Source organism: Euleptes europaea, chromosome 3 (genome assembly GCF_029931775.1).
Source record: "Euleptes europaea isolate rEulEur1 chromosome 3, rEulEur1.hap1, whole genome shotgun sequence".
NCBI lineage: Eukaryota > Metazoa > Chordata > Lepidosauria > Squamata > Sphaerodactylidae > Euleptes > Euleptes europaea.
Window position 1 is genome coordinate 117,885,492 of NC_079314.1, and position 15,801 is coordinate 117,901,292.

The 15,801-nt window shown below is 47.9% G+C and overlaps 1 protein-coding gene across 1 annotated transcript in view; it reads left to right on the plus strand.

Moving 5' to 3' along the window:
* The window catches only part of MKLN1 (muskelin 1), a 106,641-nt gene that overhangs the window by 53,680 nt on the left and 37,160 nt on the right, over positions 1-15,801 (plus strand). The window contains exons 8-9 of the mRNA XM_056846623.1: positions 707-784; positions 2,638-2,703. Of these exons, the coding sequence (XP_056702601.1) occupies positions 707-784; positions 2,638-2,703 (144 nt within the window). The remainder of the gene's footprint in view (positions 1-706; positions 785-2,637; positions 2,704-15,801) is intronic.

Below are 15,801 nucleotides of genomic sequence, written 5' to 3' on the forward strand. Positions count from 1 at the left end.
GCTGGACTTGATGGGCCTTGGTCTGATCCAGCAGAGCCTTTCTTACGTTTTTATGTTCTTATTGCTACCAATTCATGTCAACACCCGGGCAAGGGAGGAGCAGAGGTGGTTTGCCATTGCCTTCTTCAGCTTCCTGAGCATTAAAAGGCATCTGCCCCCCCTCCCCCAATTACCTTTTCCAGGATGGTTAGGTTAGACCAGGGGTGTCAAACTCAATTGTTACAAGGGCCAGATATGACATAAGTGTCAATTGGTCGGGCCGGGCCAGGCCATGCCTCGCCAGCCCAGATCGAAGGGGGGGGGGGCTGCCTCGACTGGCTCACGGGCCAGGTAAGAGCTCTCATGGGGCCAGATCTGGTCCCCAGGACTTATGTTTGACTCCCCAGGCTTAGACAAATGTTGAATAAGCTGCTTCTGCCACTTGAAATTTCCTCTTTTTCCGGCTCCCCCCCTTACTGGAGAGGCTGGTAGCTGTAACCTTTTTGCCAGGTGTGGTTTCTGCCTTTCTGTGCATCTGACGAATGTTGTTATTGCATAGTTTTTTACATGCGATGTCTTTATACCAGATGGTATTTTCTATTTAAAGGTCGGCAGATTGATCTAATTTTTTTTTTACATTTTCCTGAAAAACCATTAGATTTACCAATATTGGACTCAAACGTTTTTCTTCTTTTTCTTCCTGTTTGTCCCCCCCTTTTTGTCACAGATGGTTTATTCAACCAGTACATCAGTCAGCAGGAATACAAACCACGATGGGGCCAGATAATCCCCAAAAGCACCAAAGGTAAGACAGGCCCATAAAAAGGGTGGCATATTCAGTGTTGACTGGCTGTCCCTTGGAGGTGGTTCAGATGCTCCTGCAGAATGGGGAAGGGCCGTGGCTCAGTGGTAGAGCATCTGCTTGGCATGCAGAAGGTCCCAGGTTCAATCCCCGACATCTCCAGTTAAAAGGACCATAGATAGAGGTCTATAAAATTATGCATGGTTTGGAGAGAGGGGACAGGGAGAAGCTTCTCTCCCTCTCTCATAATACTAGAACGCGGGGTCATCTGCTAAAGCTGAAGGGTGAGAGATTCAGAACAGATAAAAGGAAGTATTTTTTCACACAACGCATAGTTAAATTGTGGAACTTCCTGCCCCAGGATGTGGTGATGGCTGCCAGCTTGGAGGGCTTTAAGAGGGGAGTGGACATATTCATGGAGGAGAGGATATTCATGGTTGTTAGTTAGAATGGATACTAGTCATGCTGCATACCTATTCTCTCTAGTATCAGAGGAGCATGCCTATTATTTTGGGTGCTGTGAAACACAGGCAGGACAATGCTGCTGCAGTTGTCTTGCTTGTGGGCTTCCTGGTTGGCCACTGTGTGAACAGACTGCTGGACTGGATGGGCCTTGGTCTGATCCAGCAGGGCCTTTCTTATGTTTTTATGTTCTTATGACCAGGCAAGTGGGTGATGTGGAAGACCTCTGCCTGAGATCCTGAAGAGCCGCTGCCGATCTGAGTAGTCAATACTGGCTTTGATGGACTGAGGGTCTGATTCAGTATAAAGCAGCTTAATGGGTTCAAAATGTTCATATTCTTTCTTATTAGAGAGAGCAGGGATTGAACTTTGGACCTTCTTTGTGCTGTTGGGCCTGTGTTTAACATCCCTTCAGGATAAAGACTTCCTTTTTTTTATTTTTTATTTTTTGTAAATGAGTCCCCTCCCCCCAGATGTGTTTAAAGTGAATGTTTTCTCAGAACAGGGCCTTCTCTGTGCTGGCACCATGGTTGGGGTCCAATCCAGCCATCTTGCTCTTATGGTTGATCTTATGGGGCATTTTTAGTTTTGCCAGCATGGCGTAGTGGTGAGGAGCGGTAGTTTGGAGCGGTGGACTCTGATCTGGAGATCTGGGTTTGATTCCCCACTCCTCCACATGAGGGGCGGAGACTAATCTGGTGAACTGGGTTGGTTTCCCCACTCCTCCACATGAAGCCAGCTAGATGACTTTGGGCTAATCACACTCTCAGCCCTACCTACCTCACAGGGTGTCTGTTGTGGGGAGGAGAAGGGAAGGTGATTGTAAGCTGGTTTGATTCTTCCTTAAGTGGTGGAGAAAGTCAGCATATAAAAACCAATTCTTCTTCTTCCTCTTCTTCCTACTCCCCCTTTTCCTCCTCCTCCATTGTAGAGGATTCTGAGTTAGTTGTGGGGGGGGGGGGGTAAACGCCCCAGCACTGCAGTTGGTGAATCCTTTCACTTCATACATATCCAACTCTTCCCCCAAGCAATTCCAGGGTCCTTCCTTTGTTATTCTCACAGTATCCCTGTGAGTTAGGTTGGGGAAGGGAGTGCCTTTCCCATGACTATCTAGTGAGGTTTGTGGCAGAAAAGGGGTTTGAACTCTCCCTGGTAGAAGCCTTTGGCCACCATGCTTAGAAGGGGGGACCTCAGTGATTGTTCTGGGTATTTCATGTCATGAGAGCCAATCATCTGGTCTCATTCGGGATACTTTTATAATCTCCAACCTTTGCATCTCAGATAAAGGCTTTTGAAAAATAATGTCATGTGTTTATTGTGCATGGCCATAGGCCTTTACAATCAGAAAAATCATGTATAATCAGGATTCTTTCTTTCTCTCCAACCCAAACCAGGTGACGGCGAGGACAGCAGGCCAGGAATGAGAGGTGGCCATCAAATGGTCATTGACGTTCAGACAGGTGAGTAATCCTTTTTTTTTTTTTTTGGTGTTCCTTGTTTGACGTCGTCCTACTGTCGGATTCAGAGCTGTAATCGGCTGTCACCACGTGGGGCTTGTGAAGCACTGGAGAGCATGGGAAGGCCATTGCGGATGTTGAGAAGGAGCTTGAGACTGCGCCTCCTCTCTTTCGTGGTCGGTGGAGGGTGGGATACAAATAGAAATAAATACATAAAAATAAGAAGTTTTACTGGAGAAATACAGCTTATAAATCACAGGCTTTTAAGAGCGGGTTCAGACCGAAAAAACCAGTCAGTAGGGAGTTGATAATCGGAATCGGCCAAAGCGTGTCGGATGTCAGGACCAAGGAGGGTAGGCCTCCTTCAGCCTTGCAGAAACAACATAAAAACGAATTAAAACGAAATAAATCAGTGTGTTCTACGGTGCACTTAAAATTCAGATTTAAAAACATAGCCCTTTAATTTAGCCTCTTCTAGACCAGGGGTGTCAAACTCAACTGTTACGAGGACTGGATGTGATATAAATGTCACTTGGTTGGACCAGGCCATGCCTCACCAGCCCAGATTGGGGCGGGGGGCTGCCTCGGCTGGCTCACAGGCCACACATGAAGCTGCCTTATACTGAATCAGACCCTCGGTCCATCAAGGTCAGTATTGTCTACTCAGACCGGCAGCGGCTCTCCAGGGTCTCAGGCAGGAGTCTTTCACATCACCTACTTGCCTAGTCCCTTTAACTAGAGATGCCGGGGATTGAACCTGGGACCTTCTGCATGCAAAGAAGATTCTCTATCACTGAGCCACGGCCCTTCCCCCTCACTTCCTGGAACCCTGACCGTCTTTGCTTCTGTCCAAATTGTGCTTTATTCCAACATGGACCTCTCGGCTTGATGACCCAGCCTGGAATGGCGTCCGTGTGCTCCCCCTTGGCTTCGTAGCCTGAATCTCTCCGGCTTCTACCCTGCAGGGCCTGCCCGACTCGCTTCCAACTTCTCAAACCTGGGGCCAGCTATGGCTCCACAGCTCTGGGGCAGAATTCTGCCGGCATACGAGCGTTCAAATGTGGGGCTTATTTTTAAATTTGCTTTGGTCGTCGAGGGCCACTGGTGTAAAGGAAAGGCTCACCGTCTTCCTCTGAGGTACGAGGTTGCCGCTGCCTGAGATGCAAGTGTTGTCATCGAGCGGGGAGGGACGGCCACTCGCGGGCCAAGAAAAATCCCTCTCGGAGAGGCTCTGCGGATTGCTTTTTTGCTTCGTGTGTAGGGGTGGGAGGAACTCTTTCCACTGGGCAAAACTGACTAACAGTCTGGGATTATTTTCTGCTTTCCATTACCTCAGCCCTGATAAACATTTGTTAGTTAATTTTGCTCTGGTGCCTGTATAAACAGTGTTATTTATTGATCTGAAAGTCTGACTGTCCCAGAGACTTTCGATTATGCCAGGTCCTTCGGTCTAGAAGCGGTGCGGAACCTGCGGCTCTGCTGCTGGTTTCATTGATAATTTTTTTTTAAATATATTCAGCCATGTCTGAATTGGGCTTTATTCCAGTATGGACTGCGATGTCCTTAGCATAAGTTTTGTGTGTGTGTTAAGTGCCGTCAAGTCACCTCTGACTCATGGCGACCCTATGAATCAAAGTCCTCCAAAATATCCTAGCTTTGACAGCCTTGCTCAGGTCTTGCAAATTGAGGGCTGTGGCTTCCTTTATTGAGTCAATCCATCTCTTGTTGGGTCTTCCTCTTTTCCTGCTGCCTTTAACTTTTCCTAGCATGATTGTCTTTTCCGGTGACTGTTGTCTTCTCATAACATGACCAAAGTACGACAGCCTCAGTTTAGTCATTTTAGCTTCTAGGGTCAGTTCAGGCTTGATTTGATCTTTAACCCACTGATTTGTTAGTCCCGGGTATCTGTAACCCTCTCCTTCAACACCACATTTGAAAGGAATCTACTTTCTTCCTATCTCACACCCATACATAGTAATGGGGAATACGATGGCATGAATTAACTTAATCTTGGTGGCCAGTGACACATCCTTACACTCCAGAATCTTTTCTAGCTCCTTCATGGCTGCCCTTCCCAGTTTCGTACATGGCTCAAAAACAACAGAAGGACAGGGAGTGAAAGCCTATGAATTAAATAAAAATACTTTTATCTGCAATACAATTTCTTTACGCTTAACTCTGGCACATTTTTTTCCCCCAGGACAGAAGTTTATGCACGTACTAAATTGGGAGAAATGCCCTAAAACTGGCATTCTTCCCCCCCGTAATCCATTTCTACTCTTCTTGTCCCTCCCCCCCGTCACTTAAAAAAAACATTTTGTTAAATTGTAAACCTTTCTCAGGACACTGCTTCCAGTAATTTTATACTGTCCTTAGTTCTGGGTGCTTAAGAGTACAATTATGTTATTAAATGCCAGCAGAAGCATGAAAGTATTTCAAAGCTGTAAAGCACCCCCTAGTGGGTAGAAAACATCGATACAATATGATTTTTGTTTTGTTTCTGAATCCTGGCGTCTTATCCCATCCCCGGTTGCATCAGAAATATCACGGGGAAACAAAACCTTCACGAAGGAATGCATGACCATGTGTAATATTTGCGGGAGGTTTGGTTTGTGGAATTGCGCTGTTTTTGTCAACAGATCAGATTCCCCCGCCCCCCTCTAAACAACCAAGGGCCAGCTTCACATGAGCGCATGAAGCTGCCTTATACCGAATCAGACCCTTGGTCCATCAAAGTCAGCATTGTCTACTCAGACCGGCAGCGGCTCTCCGGCGTCTCAGGCAGAGGTCTATTCACGTCACCTACTCGCCTAGTCCCTTTAACTGGAGATGCCGGGGATTGAACCTGGGACCTTCTGCATGCTAAGCAGATGCTCTACCACTGAGCCACGGCCCCTCCCCTCACTGCTTCCCAGAGGAAGACTCTGGCATGGGCTCTGAGCTTCTTCCTCCCTGGACAAAAAAAAAGAAAACGTCTTTAGGGATGTCTGAAAAAGAAGCTCTCTGTCTGGCCTGCAGATGTTGGGGTCAGTCTTGCGGGGTGGGCTTTCTTCAGGAGTGGTGGTAACGATGTCCTGGATCGGAATTACATGAATTTGTTTTTCTCCTTTTGGAAAATAACGGCTCGGCTTTCTGGGAGGCTCTCTGCTGCCCGAGGCATGACTTGCAGAACGCTGTTAATTGCAGCGCTGTGAAACTGCCGGGGGGGGGGGGGAGAGTCAGTTGGCAAGGGCAGAAAACGGGCTGCCTTTTTGGAGATTTGAACCTTTAAACAAGCTTTCCTCCCGACCCCCCACCCCAAAATCAGCAGAATGTCAGGAACCAGGAAGAAGAAATGCTTTTTAAACCGCAAAGAAGTTTATGCAATAGAAACAAGGTGTGTGTGTGTGGCTAATCCATGTACTTGATCAGCCCAAATGATCAGGGAGCTGGAGCAACTTCTCTGGGAGGAGCGGTTAACCCGCTTAGGGCTGTTTAGCCTAGGAAGAAGGTGGTTAAAGGGAGACATGCTAGAGGTTTATAAAAGTATGCTCGGACTCAGCCCTGCTGCCGCATGCACAGCGCTGGCCACTGCCAGCCCGTCCAGTCCCGGCCGTCGGAGGGAGGTGAGTCCCACCTTGGCCGGCTCCGGACGCTCTGGCCCTGGGGCAGGAACCAAGGAAGGGGCGGACAGGAGAGGGAGGGAGAGAGGGGGCCTCCCTGCCCGGCTGCCCCGACGGGGCCGGGCAGAGAGCAGGTGGCTCCTTATGCGCGTGGGGAAAGGGGTGGGGTTTTGGGGGGGGCGTCTTTGGCTGCCCCTGCTCCGGCTTGCTTGGCTGGGGGGGGTCACCCCCCTCGACGGCTGGTTGCCAACTCCGGGTTAGGAAAACCTTTGGAGTGAGGGTGGGACCTGGAAGAGTGGGGTTTGAGGAGAGGGGCTGTGGCTCAGTGGCAGAACCTATGCTTGGCATGCGGAAGGTCCCAGGTTCGGTCCCCGGCATCTCCAGTTAAAGGGACTAGGCAGGTAGGTGATGTGAAAGACCTCTTCCTGAGAGCCTGGAGAGCCGCTGCCAGTCTGAGTAGACGATACTCCTTTAGGGGAGGGGCTGTAGCTCAGTGGGAGAGCCTCTGCTTGGCATGCAGAAGGTCCCAGCTTCAATCCCCGGCATCTCCACTTAAAAGGACTAGGAGAGTAGGTGATGTGAAAGACCCCCCCTGCCTGAGACCCTGAAGAGCCGCTGCCGGTCTGAGTAGACGATACTGACTTTGATGGACCAAGGGTCTGATTCAGTATAAGGCAGCTTCATGTGTTCATGTCAGAGTGGACAGGAAGAAGCTTTTCTCCCTCTCTCATAATACTGGAATGCTGGGTCATCTGCTGAAGCCAGAGGGTGAGAGATTCAAAACAGATAAAAGGAAGTATATCTTCACAGAATGCAGAGTTAAATGGTGGAACTCCCTGCCCCAAGATGTGGTGATGGCTGCCAACTTAGAAGGGTTTAAGGGAGAGGGGTGGACATGTTCATGGAGGAGAGGGCTATCTGTGGCTACTAGTCAAAATGAATACTAGTCATGATGCATACGCATCCTCTCCAGGATCAGAGGAGCATGCCTGTGATATTAGGTGCTGTGGAACACAGGATAATGCTGCTGCAGTTGTCTTGTTTTTGGCTTCCTAGAGGCACCTGGTTGGCCACTGGGTGAACAGACTGCTGGACTTGACAGACCTTGGTCTGATCCAGCATGGCTTTTCTTATGTTTGTATGTTGATAGCCAGAGATCAATGCTGATTCATAGAATCAGCAGTGCTGATACTATGACCTTAAGCAGATCATGAGAGGGAGGGCATCTTGGCCATCTTCTGGGCGTGGAGTAGGGGTCACTGGGGGTGTGGGGGGGAGGTAGTTGTGAATCTCCTACATTGTGCAGGGGGTTGGACTAGATGAACCTTGTGGTCCCAGCTCTATGATTCTGGGCACCAAGGCCATGTGATACTTTCCCCTCTCTGGGGTTTTCTTCAGGCCTTTAGAACTGGTCAGGTACCTGGAGCGTGACTATCTGTTTACCTTTCCAAAGACGAAGACTGGTTTGGCAGGCAGGTGTGAGAGCTGAGCATGCTGCTTGTCTCAACAAGTACGGAAATTGAGCGGTCAGAAAGGTTAAGGCAAGTGGTGGTGGGAAGTGCTTCTCCTCCTTCTCCTTCTACTCTCCACTCCTCCTCCTCCTGCTTCTTCTCCTTCTTCTCTCCTCCTCCTCCTCCTTTTTAACTTTGGTGTACAGCAGGCCAGTATGAAGCTGTGGTGTTGCCCTTTCCTTTCTGCCATCATTAGGCTGCCACACTGAGCGGGTTTTCATCTCCTGTCCGTAAAACCAGGCTAAATTATTCCAAACTGCAAACAGGCGTTGCGTAACAGTTTTTATAATAGCTGAGTCATTGCCTGGCCTTGGAGGACAATATTCGTATCTTTGTGCCACGCTACTGATTGAGAGTGTCGGTGCCTTTCCCTTGGATTGGTCTTAGGGGCTGTCTAAGGCTTAGAAAAAAAGCATAGGAAGAAGGCAGTTAAGGGGAGGTCTATAAAATTATGCATGGTGTGGAGAGGGTGGACATGGAGAAGCTTTTCTCCCTCTCTCATAATACTAGAATGCAGGGTCATCTGCTGAAGCTGGAGGGTGAGAGAGTCAAATCGGGCAAAAGGAAAAAAAAACTCCTTTTTGGGAGGTTTTTAAGCAGAGGCTAGATGGCCATCGCCCTGACCTGGATGGCCCAGGCAAGCCTGATCTCGTCAGATCTCAGAAGCTAAGCAGGGTCAGCCCTGGTTAGTATTTGGATGGGAGACCACCAAGGAATACCAGGGTTGCTATACAGAGGAAGGCACTGGCAAACCACCTCTGTTAGTCTCTTGCCATGAAAACCCCAAAAAGGGGTCACCATAAGTCAGCTGCGACTTGAAGGCACTTTACACACACAGAGATGGCCATCAGTCAGCAGTGCTGATTCTGTGAACTTAGGCAGATTATGAGAGGGAGAGCCGGAAGGGTTGCGGAAGTGTTTGTCTATTCGTGGCCCTTTCTTACATGCCCAGGGAAATGCCGATCGCCACTTTGGGGTCAGGAAGCAATTTTCCTCCAGGGCAGATTGGCCAGGGATCCTGGAGGGATTCCCCCCCCCCATTATGTGGGAATGGAGTAGGGAGTCACTGGGGGTAGTAGGGAGGTAGTTGTGAATTTCCTGCATTGTGCAGGGGGTTGGACTAGACGTCCCTGGTGGTCCCTTCAGACTCTATGATTCTATGAAATATTTCTTCATACAACACATAATTAAATTGTGGAACTCCTTGCCCCAGGATGTAGTGATGGCTGCCAACTTGGGAGGCTTTAAGAGGGGAGTGGACATGATCATGGAGGAGAGGGCTATCCATGGCTACTATTCCAAATGGATACTAGTCATGATACATCCCTATTCTCTCCAGGATCAGAGGAGCAGGCCCATTATATCAGGTGCTGAGGAACACAGGCAGGATGGTGCTACTGCAGTCGTCTTTGTGGGCTTCCTAGAGGTACCTGGTTGGCCACTGTAGAAACAGACTGCTGGACCATGACTCAGTGGTAGAGTATCTGCTTGGAATGCAGAAGGTCCCATGTTCAATCCCTGGCATCTCCAGTTAAAGGGACCAGGGAAGTAGGTGATGTGAAAGACCTCTACTTGAGACCCTGGAGAGCCACTGCTGGTCTGAGCAGACAATACTGACTTTGATGGACCAAGGGTCTGATTCAGTAGAAGGCAGTTTCATGTGTTCATGTGACTTGATGAGCCTTGGTCTGATCCAGCAGGGCTTCTCCTATGTTCTTATGTTGGATTGGTCAAACCCTAGGTATGTCATCTGACTTTACATTTGGGGGGCCCAGGCGGCTTTCTTAGGAAAGGTGACCACACAAAAAATATATATGCCCCTCATCAAATTGGAATAACATGAACACATGAAGCTGCCTTATACTGAATCAGACTCTTGGTCCATCAAAGTATTGTCTACTCAGACCGGCAGTGGCTCTCCAGGGTCTCAGGCAGAGGTCTTTCACATCACCTACTTGCCTAGACCCTTTAACTGGAGATGCTGGGGATTGAACCTGGGACCTTCTGCATGCCAAGCAGATGCTCTACCACTGAGCTACGGCCCTTCCCAACTTGTCAGTTCAGAAACCTGGACTTCATTCTTTTCAGTGTCTGTTCCTCTCTTCCTGTTGTTAAATCTAAAACTAAACGGCTGCTGCAGGTGTGGACCAATGGAGATGGTTGCCTGGGGCCCTATCGTCCTCGGGAGCCTCCCACACCAGCAAGATAAAATGTTAGGGTATTACAAATCTATTAATAGAGATATGGCTTACATGGGGGATGAATCAGCGTTGGGCTCGCCAGCCCACTACCTCAACGAGATCTGCGCTGCCAGTTGATTGCGTGTGTGGGCGAACGTCCATTTTAATATTCGGCTTACTGCTTTGCCAAGCCAGGAAGCACCTCTTTTGGAGCCGCAGATGTGCCGAGTTGTGTGATTTAAATACTGTGGCTGAATTAGTGGTGTCTCCGGTCAAAGGATAACTGTAAGACCAATTAACACTGCTGCAATTAGCAATACGGGCGCTTGTGTTGGTCATCATAAGAACATAAGAAAAGCCCTGCTGGATCAGACTGAGGCCCATCAAGTCCAGCAATCTGTTAGCATCGTGGCCAACCAGGTGCCTCTAGGAAGCCCACAAACAAGACGAGTGCAGCAGCGTTATCCTGCCTGTGTTCCACAGCAACTAATATAATAGGCATGCTCCTCTGATCCTGGAGAGAATACGTAGGCATCATGACTCATATCCATTTTAGCTAGTAGCCATGGCTGTCTCCTCCACGAACATGTCCACTTCCCTCTTAAAGCCTTCCAAGTTGGCAGCCATCACCACATCCTGGGGCAGGGAGTTCCACAATTTCACTATGCGTTGTGTGAAGAAATACGTCCTTTTACCTGTTTTGAATCTCTCACCCTCCAGCTTCAGCAGGTGACCCAGTGTTCTGTTATTGTGCGTGAGAGAGAAAAGCTTCTCCCTGTTCACTCTCCACACCATGCATCAGTGTTTAGGCTGTTGTCTTGGCTGCCTTTCCCTGATGGGCGTCGCATGAGCATGGAATTTAATATTATGGACAGAGTTCCATATTCCAAATTTCACCTCTGGCATTTTTTAAAAAAATAGGAAAATGTTTGTTGATGAGCTTGAAACCGTGTGGGATCATGTCTATTGACATCTCAGAAAATAGCCGGGCCCTTAATAGGGTTTTAGTCTTTTGGGGAGGGCTTGTGGGCTCATTATCCTATCCTACTAGTCGAAACAGCAAATCTGCATCGAATCGCAAGACTCCTGGCTTTTGCCCCTAAACCAACGCTGCCTTCTACTGTGTTTATCAAAGTCAGCACTGTCTACTCTGACCGGCAGCAACTCTCCAGGGTGTTAGGTAGAGGTCTTTGACCTCCCCTATAGTCAGAACGTTTTCACTGGAGGTTCTGGGGAACTGAACTTGGGAACTTCTGATTGCAAAGCAGATGGTTTCCATCAGTCTTTCTTGCAGTCTTTGAGTGATGATTGCCATGTGCCATCTCAGCTGTTAGACCTTCGTGGCACATAAACAGAATTGTACTACTTCCCTTGGCACTGAAGAAATTCACAAATGATTAAAAGGTGGAATTCACTGGCAATGGACGTAGTGACGCAGCAAGCAGTCATGGTGACTAAAAGGAACCTCCATGTTCAGAGGCACTGAGCCTCTGAATCCCAGTGCGGCGGTTTTAGGGGAAGGCCTTAGCCTGTATGGCCTATTGGTCACCCTCCACAGTAGCTGTCCGGCCACTGTATGAGACAGTGTCCGCCCAAGTTAGCCTTAACCACAGACAAGAGTTGTGTCTCATTGACCCAACCCAACGTAGCAAATAATTCTATGACTAATTATATAGTTTCTACAAAGACAGCTCAGTTGGCTTAATTGGGATGTTGCAGACGTGTGTGTGCGTTGTTAAGTGCCGTCAAGTCACTTCCGACTCATGGCGTCCCTTTGAATCAATGTCCTCCAAAACGTCCTATCCTTAACAGCCTTGCACACATCTTGCAAATTGAGGGCTGTGGCTTCCTTCATAGAGTCAATCCATCTCTTGTTGGGTTGTCCTCTTTTCCTGCTGCCTTCAACTTTTCCTAGCATGACGGTCTTTTCCAGTGACTCTTGTCTTCTCATAAGGTGACCAAAGTACGACAGCCTCAGTTTAGTCATTTTAGCTTCTAGGCTTGATTTGATCTATAACCTACTGATTTGTTTTTTTGGGTAGTCCCTCTCCTCCAACACCACATTTCAGAGGAATCTACTTTCTTCCTATCAGCTTTCTTCATTGTCTTCTTTCACACCCATACATAGTAATAGGGAATACGATGGCATGAATTTAACTTGATCCTGGTTGCCAGTTACAGATATAACGCCCTGTTCTCTCCCTAAAATACTGGGAGATACTTGCATGCTTGCGCTTCCTGCCTCTTCCACTTTCCCTTCTCTCAACAGCCCTAACCATGAGAATTGACCTTTAAAGATCTATTTGGTTTCAGGACTACCCACTTCCTTAGGAACCTACAGGACCACTGTGGTCATCTTCAGAAGTCCTGCTTTGGGTGCCCCTGCCTTCTGAGATTACGCAGCTGGCAACCTGGGAGAAGGCCTTCTTGGTTGTGGCACCAAAACTCTGTAACTCTTTCCCTTGACCTTGGTCTAGTCACACTTTCTCAGCCCCACCTACCTCACAGGGTGTCTGTTGTGGGGAGGGGAAGGGAAGGAGATTGTTAGCCAGTTTGAGTCTCTCTTAAGTGGTAGAGAAAGTCGGCATATAAAAACCAACTCTTCTTCCTCTTCCTCGAGAAGATTTATCTATCCCCTTCTGTTGCTATCTTCTGTCAGCAGGTCAAGGCTTTATTTGTTTCGTTCATTGGTCCCTCAGTGATTCCCTCTTTCCTGCCAATTGTTTAGATGTTTAGTTGCAGCTTTTATGTCTGTTTTTTAAACATTCTGGTTTTCATTGTTTTAATGATGGGTTGTTATATGGTTGGGTCGAATGGCTCTAGTGAATGTACAATGTATGTTTTAATTTGTTACGCACTTTGGTGCCCCTTGTGAGGGCCGAAAGGCGGGATGTAAATATTGTAAAATAAGTTAATAAATAGTTCGGAACGGTGGCTGTGAGACCGAGGCACGGCATCTAACCAGGCAGATGATTTAGTCTTCGGTTCTCTTAACGCTTTATACGATGATTTAGTCTTCAGATGAACACATGAAGCTGCCTTCTACTGCTTTCTTCCCTTCGAGGACAAGGAACATGACCCTTGGTCTATCAAGGCGCTCCAGGGTCTCAGGCTGAGGTCTTTCACATCACCTACTTGCCTAGTCGCTTTAACTGGAGATGCCGGGGATTGAACCTGGGACCTTCTGCATGCCAAGCAGATGCCCTGCCACTGAGCCACAGCACCTCCCTGAGTGGAACTCTCACATGTAGCTGCCTTATATCAAAGATCAGTATTGTCTACTCAGACTGGCAGGGGCTCTCCAGGGACTCAGGCAGAGGTCTTGCATCACCTGGTACCTGATCCTTTTAACTTGGGATGCTGGTCATTGAACCTGGGACCTTCTGCATGCCAAGCAGATGCTCTACAAACTGAGCCACGGCACCCTCCCAGTGGACAGCCGTGTGCAGACACAGGAGAACACGGTCACTCATAAGCATGGGAATGCCTCCCGGGGAGGCCCCAAAAGCCTGTCCAGTGTTCTCCTGTACCCCCTAGCCTAGAACGATCCCCAGAATCATAGAATCATAGAGTTGGAAGGGACCACCAGGGTCATCTAGTCCAACCCCCTGCACAATGCAAGAAATTCACAACTACCTCCCCTCCCCACGCCCCTAGTGACCAGACGATGGCCAAGATGCCCTCCCTCTCATCATCTGCCTAAGGTCACAGAATCAGCATTGCTGACAGATGGCCATCTAACCTCTTCTTAAAAACCTCCAGGGAAGGAGAGCTTACCACCTCCCGAGGAAACCTGTTTCACTGAGGAACCGCTCTGACGGTTAGAAAATTTTTCCTAATGTCTAGACGGAAACTCTTTTGATTTAATTTCAACTCATTGGTTCTGGTCCAACCTTCTTGGGCAACAGAAAACAATTCAGCACCATCCTCTATATGACAGCCCCTCAAGTACTTGAACGTGGTTTTCATATCCCCTCTCAGTCTTCTCTCCAGGCTGAACATACCCAGCTCCTTCAACCCTTCCTCATAGGACTTGGTCTCCAGACCCCTTCTGATCCTTTGCTGCTTCCAGCAGATCTTCAGTCAACATGCCGAAGTGGAAATCGCTGCTTCAAAGTTTCGTTCGTTTTTTTTTTTAAACGCAGCCCATAAAGTTTCCCATTGCAATATTATTTACTGAGGGGAAAATGTTAAATAGAGTAGTTAAAAGACGTTTTTTGCTTAATTGCCATATGATAGCAATTAACAATCAGCGTTCTTAAAAGATTTTTTTTAAAAGAGAGATCTGGTTATTGACCTCTGCCTACAATAGCGTGGGTGGCCGCCACTGTCCGTTGCCACCAGGAGGTTACCTTGGGTCAGTCACTGTAATTACCCTTCCTTTCTGGAGACAGGGTAGGCAATGTTCCTTCCAAAGAGCAAGTCCTTTTGTGCGCCTCGAGTTCTCACAAGCTCACAAAACCCACACCGACCACAATGGCCTGATTGATAGGCGAGGGGGAAAAATACAGAAAGTCTGGCAAACGCCTCGCATCCTACCGAGCCTCCTCGGACGAAACATCACTCGAAGTCTGGAGGAAGCTTTTGTTGACATCGAATTAATGGGATGGTGATGAAATCTGCAAGCGTTTAAAGGGAGTGGGGTCGCCCAGGCCATAAAGCTGAACCCGCTTTGAGCGCGAGAGGGAGGAATGTACACAAAGGCAAGTCCCGCGACTACATTCCGGGTCAAAGATTAAAAAAAAGGCCTTGCCCATCTCCCACTGTGGAATGAGCAACATCTGACTCTCTTCTTCTGGCTTCTTAGCTGATGGGCAAAGTTCCTTTTCCTACACAAATGCTATAAATAACCAATGTTATTTTGGGTTTGCGGTTGAACTTCAGAACGGCAGGGCGAAGGGTGCTTTCGTACAAAGGGGACTGAAGACTGAATCATCCGAAGACTAAATCATCTGACAGCAGTGTCAGGGTAGCCGAGTGGTCTAAGGCGCCAGACTCAAGGCGAGATGCCTTCCTGCAGTCGGGACTCTGGGTGTTCTGGTCTCTGTATGGAGGTGTGGTTCGAATCCCACTTCTTATTTTTTTTTATAATTTTTATTTTTTATATAAAGGTACAGAAAAAAGGGGGAAAGATATGGGGGAAAACAAAAATATCAACATGTCATAATACGTTCTTACCCCCGTCACCAACTTTAGACTTATATTAATAGATTGATAGTTTCTAACCTTAATCTATAACTTGTCCTATTTCTCAGATACACATTTAATACGAAAGAATTGGAAGCAATTGATTAATAACAAATAGCCAAATGCTATTATTGTAAAGCACATACACAAGCAATACAAATATGTTCTATACTAATTAAACTGAAACTACCCACTTCAGGTGTTAGATTCTCAAATCCCACTTCTGAGGGGATATGATAACCATCTTCAAGTACTTGAAGCGCTGTCATATAGAGGAGGGTGCCGAGTTGTTTTCTGTTGCCCCAGAAGGTCGGACCAGAACCAACGGGTTGAAATTAAATCAAAAGAGTTTCCATCTAGACATTAAGAAGAACTTTCTAACAGTGAGAGCGGTTCCTCAGTGGAACAGGCTTCCTCGGGAGGTGGTGAGCTCTCCTTCCCTGGAGGTTTTTAAGCAGAGGCTAGATGGCCATCTGTCAGCAATGCTGATTCTATGACTTTAGGCAGATCATGAGAGGGAGGGCACCTTGGCCATCTTGTGGGCATGGAGTATGGGTCACTGGGGGTGTGGGAGGGTAGTTGTGAATTTCCTGCATTGTGCAGGGGTTGGACTAGATGACC